The sequence below is a fragment of the Alosa alosa genome, chromosome 22 (assembly GCF_017589495.1).
Source record: "Alosa alosa isolate M-15738 ecotype Scorff River chromosome 22, AALO_Geno_1.1, whole genome shotgun sequence".
NCBI classification, from domain to species: domain Eukaryota; kingdom Metazoa; phylum Chordata; class Actinopteri; order Clupeiformes; family Clupeidae; genus Alosa; species Alosa alosa.
In genome coordinates this window covers 19774493-19779492 of record NC_063210.1, presented here as the reverse complement: position 1 = coordinate 19779492, position 5000 = coordinate 19774493, and the positions used below count along the sequence as shown (strand labels likewise).

General features: G+C 59.2%; 1 protein-coding gene across 1 annotated transcript in view; it reads left to right on the top strand.

Moving 5' to 3' along the window:
• bahcc1b (BAH domain and coiled-coil containing 1b) overlaps positions 1-5000 on the top strand; it is a 152327-nt gene that overhangs the window by 86612 nt on the left and 60715 nt on the right. Inside the window, 7 exon segments of the mRNA XM_048234053.1 lie at positions 1-69; positions 452-1000; positions 1139-1607; positions 1708-1997; positions 2097-3092; positions 3810-3924; positions 4476-4616. The exon segment at positions 1-69 is cut by the window's left edge and continues 54 nt beyond it. Coding sequence (XP_048090010.1) covers positions 1-69; positions 452-1000; positions 1139-1607; positions 1708-1997; positions 2097-3092; positions 3810-3924; positions 4476-4616 — 2629 coding nt within the window.

Below are 5000 nucleotides of genomic sequence, written 5' to 3'. Positions count from 1 at the left end.
GCCCCCTGGATCACCATGGCAACAGCAGCGTTCTCTACGGGCAGCCCCGTTTCTATGACACGCAGAAAGGTGAGCAGGGTTCACTGGTTCCCGGTGTCACTGCTGACTTTTCCATCTGAATGAGTCTAGAGAGGGAGATGGAGAGAGAGAGAGAGAGAGAGAGAGAGAGTGGGTGAAAGAGGGAGGAGGGGGTGAGAGAGGAACCCATTGTCAGCAAGAAGGTTAAATGTGTTCTTTGATGCATGATTCTGAAATGATGGAGCTTTGGGAGAAATTATAAATTCTGTCTTTTTTTTGTTGTCAGATTGGACAAAACTGGTTATCAAGATCTGTCTTTGTTATTTTTTTCTGTTGATATTTTTTGATCTTATTTTTTTTCTTTCTTTCTTCTTTTCTCTCTCTTTCTTCCCTCCTTCCTTCCTTCCTTCCCTCCCTCCCTCCTTATCTCCAGATTTTTATCTCCGCGGCCTCTCTTCGCAGCCCTCTCTGCTCTCCACCAATCACGGCCTGCCAGGCCTCTCTCGGACCACGCCCGGCCACCCGCTGGGCTCGTGCAGTCGAGAGCAGGACCCTGGAGGAGGAGGAGGAGGAGGAGGGGGCGGTGGTGGAGGAGGACCTCCCCAGCACAAGGGCTCTAAAGAGGGGCAGTCAGGCGAGCGAGGAGTGGGGTCCTCCGGGAAGGACAAGGAGAGGTCCGCCAGCAGCAAGCAGGAAGCCAAGGAGCGCCAACAGCAGCAGCAGCAGCAACAGCAGCAGCAACAGCAGCAGCAACAGCAGCATGGGCATCTTCATGGGCACCATGGGCACCTGTTGCAGCACGCTCACCCGCACCCCCACCACCCGCACCATCAGCACCCCTCCACACACAACCCCTCGCCGCTGGGGGATGAGGACCCCCGGCACCCCCTGGAACGGCACAAGGGCCTCCCATCGCCGCATCTAGATCCGACTACAAGAGGACGACCCCAAAAGCACCGCATGAACAACTGGCGCGCCCGGTGTAGGGCAAACACCTGAGCGCTTGCCTGCACCTGAACGGCAAGATGCAGAACGGCGGGGACGCGGGCGGTCCAGCCAAGGGGGCACTGGGCAACGGCAGACAGGTGGTGTGAAGGGGGATCATCATGGGGATCTGCAGGGAGCGGTCAGCAGCAGCACCATCGGGGCAGCAGGTGCTGCAAGGAGGGCGTGAGCGGGGACATGAGGATCAGCGAGCCGCCGCTGCCATCGCTGCCGTCGTCGTCGTCGCCCTCCGACTGCCTGAGGAGAGGCTCGGTGCTGGGCCACGCGCACACACACACGCATCGCAGCACCCTTTTCGCACACACACCTTTTCCAAGATCCACCGCGCCCTCCGCGCCGCGACTCCGGGCGTGGCCCTCCATGTCACCCTCAAGGGCCACCCCTCCCCTCCCCTTCCGCTGGCATAGCTATGGGGGGCGTGGCTCTGCACTACCCACCCAGCGCCATGCCGCCCACGACTCCACCCCACCACCCCGAAGCTCTACTGCCTCCCCACCCCCTCTCATGCCCACCTCCTCCGCCCAGGACAAGGGCCACCCCTCGCCCTCGTCCAGGGACTGGAGTGCATCGGGCCCCCACGTCGCGTGCCTGATTCAGCCCCCTCGGGGACAGAGCAGCGGCCCTTCCATTGGGGAACCCCCACTGTCGTGGTGGCGGTGGTGGTGGTGGTGGGAATATCTCCAGCGGAGAGTCGGGGAAGGAGACCAAAGCCTCTGGGGAGAAGCCCAGCGGGGGAGGGGGGAGCCGGGGGAGCGGGTCGGCCAACGGCCCCTCCAACCCGAGTCCCTCCCAGTCCCATCCGGCCAGCAGCTGCCAAAGGAAATCTGCTCAGCAGCAGCACCATCAGCAGCAGCAGCAGGAGCAGCAAACAGCCGCGCCATATGCAGGAAGGTCAGACAAGGTTCTGATTGGCATACGGTTCCGTAGCATCCGCTCCGCATACACCCGCCTGCAGCGCAGCTGCATCCGCAGAGGCACGCAGCGCGGTCGCGATGCAGTCACAGCATCCGGCTCACGGCGGTCCTGCAGAGCAGAGAAATGTGAACGGGTCGGCCGACGTGGGTGGATCTGACCCTCGATGCCCCAGGGTGCGAAAGCCGGGGTCCACCCGTCGCCGCAGCACCTGGCCAAGAGCGGACTGTACGCGAGCACGCCGCCCTTTCGGGACTGTTCTCACCCGCCCAACGCCGCGTCGCCCCCTCCACCCCGCGTCCCGCCTCGTCGACAGGAAGGGCGGGGTGGAGGGAGAGGGCGATCTGCGCTGCGACCTCGCGATGGGCAGGTGAAGGTTGCTAGGATACGGCACCAGCAACATGGCGCGTCCGGCTCGGAGCACGATGGGAAGCACCGGTCGGAGGGGTCAGCGGTGCCCCCGTTGGTCTACGGCAGCCACCCGGTGGCCGGCATCCCCCCCAGCGGATGGGCACCACCGCCACCACCACCCCGCGGTCACCACAGCGACCAACACAAGGCCTACCTGGACTCCTTCAGTAACGGTTCCAGCTCTGGTTCCGGATCTGGTTCCAGTTCCGCCACAAAGACCCACGTTCCTCCACACACGCGGCACGACACGCAACCGCAACCTCCGCCCTCCACCCCTCCCCACCAGAGGGACTCTACAGCGCCCCCTAGCGACGGGGGCAGTAGCGCGGGCAGTGGCAATGGAGGCAGCGCCATGAAGAGCCTTATGAAGTACAGCAGCCAGCCGCTGTCCCTCTCCCAACAGAAAAGCCCCTTCGGGGGCCTGGGGTGCCTCAAGGGGCAGAGCCAGAGGCAACAGAACCAGGGACAGGGGGCAAACCAGGGGGGCATCTGCACACTCCAGGAAGGAGGGCACACCAAGCAGAGCCTGCCGCCTAGGAGAGGGTCATCGTCGTCGTCGGGAGAGGGGACAGACTGCGGCGGCCGGGCGAAGCAGCTGCAGTCCGGCGACTTCGACCGGGAGGGCGGAGTCCGGCCAGCCCCATTGGGATAAGCTGCGGGAGTCGCCAGGCACGGAACCCCGCGGCGCCCCCCCTGGCGTGCATAGAGCCACAGACGTACACGCAGGGTGCTGCCCAGCATGAAAGGTGAGAGCGTGCGTGTAAGGGCATAAGGGTGTGTTCAAGACCTGACGGGGGTTTAACTCAGAGCTTTTCATTTAAGTGTGTGTGTGTGTGTGTGTGTGTGTGTGTGTGTGTGTGTGTGTGTGTGTGTGCGTGTGTGTGTGTGTGTGTGCGTGTGTGTGTGTGTGTGTACGCAAGTGACAAGTGAAAGCCTTTCATTTAAGTGTGTGTGTGTGTGTGTGGGTGATGAGGGAGGGTGGGGGTTGTGTATGTGTGTGTGTGTGTGTGACAGAGAGACAGAGAGAGAGTGAGAGAGCATAAGTGTGAACTGATGTGTGCGTGTGTGTGTGTGTGTGTGTGTGTGTGTGTGTAGTTACCCATACTGCGGGTGTTGAATGATTGGAAAGGCTTGGCAGTGGTTGCCAGGTCTGGGGTTTTTGATTGATTGGGAGGCTTGATGGGGGTTGCCAAATTAGGTGTTTGAGTATGATGGTTAGATTTATTAGTGGTTGCCAGATTGTAGATCTGTCAGTGATGTCAATGTGTGGGGGTTGTTGCCAGATTGGAGGTGTGTGAATGATGATGAGAATTAGTGTCGGTTGCCAGATTGGAGGCCTGGTGAACCATGTGCTGCCACGACCAAGGTTGCCAGATGGGGAGTACAGTTTGTGAATGATGGGAAGGGAGCTGGCGGTGTGGGGGTTGCCAGATTGCGCTGCTGATCCCCTGCTGTGCGTTCAGGTGTGCCGCGGTCCATGTTCCCGCTGGAACGGGAGCTGGAGGAAGAGAGGAAGAGGATGACCGAGGAGCAGCTGGGTCTGCCCTCGCTTGACCGCGACCGCGAACTCTTCATCAGGTGCGCGCACACACACACACACACACACACACACACACATGCACACACACACACACACCATATCACGCTTTTACATATACAGCTGGGTCTGCCTACGGCTGCGACATGACCGTGAACTCTCTTCATTAGGTCTTGGCGCACACACACACGAACACACACACGCACACACACACACACACACACACCATATACGCACATGCACAGGCACACACACATGCACAAACACACACTATCACATACGGGCATGCACACACACACAGGCACGCACACACACACACACAAACATCTGATGTCTGATGTCAGTTTTTCAACAGTTCTTTTTATCTATCTCTCTATCTGTCTGTCTTTCTATCTGTCTGTCTGTCTGTCTGTCTGTCTAATTTAACACATCCAAATCTTGTCTTATTATCTGTCTATTCCATCTATTCCATAGATGCCATTCTATTTACTTTTGGAACTTCCTTCTTGTCATTACGCAGTCTTGTATCAGGAAATTGAATACAACTCACGTTACGAAAAATAATGTAATGAATCCCGTGTTCCTGTCGCAGGGAAAACAAAGAACGGGTCGAGTTTGCCAGGATCCACCCGTCCAGCAGTTGCCATGGTGACCTGACCTCTCACCTCATCGTGCCGGGCGGGGCTTCCTTGCAGGCCAGCCAATTAGGAGCAGACCACGTCTGCTCCCTCTCTCCCTCTCCCTCTCTCCCTCTCCCTCTCTCCCTCTCCCTCTCTCCCTCTCCCTCTCTCCCTCTCCCTCTCTCCCTCTCCCTCTCTCCCTCTCCCTCTCTCCCTCTCCCTCTCTCCCTCTCCCTCTCTCCCTCTCCCTCTCTCCCTCTCCCTCTCTCCCTCTCCCTCTCTCCCTCTCCCTCTCTCCCTCTCCCTCTCTCCCTCTCCCTCTCTCCCTCTCCCTCTCTCCCTCTCCCTCTCTCCCTCTCCCTCTCTCCCTCCTCTCTCTCTCTCTCTCTCTCTCTCTCTCTCTCTCTCTCTCTCTCTCTCTCTCTCTCTCTCTCTCTCTCTCTCTCTCTCTCTCTCTCTCTCTCTCTCTCTCTCTCTCTCTCTCTCTCTCTCTCTCT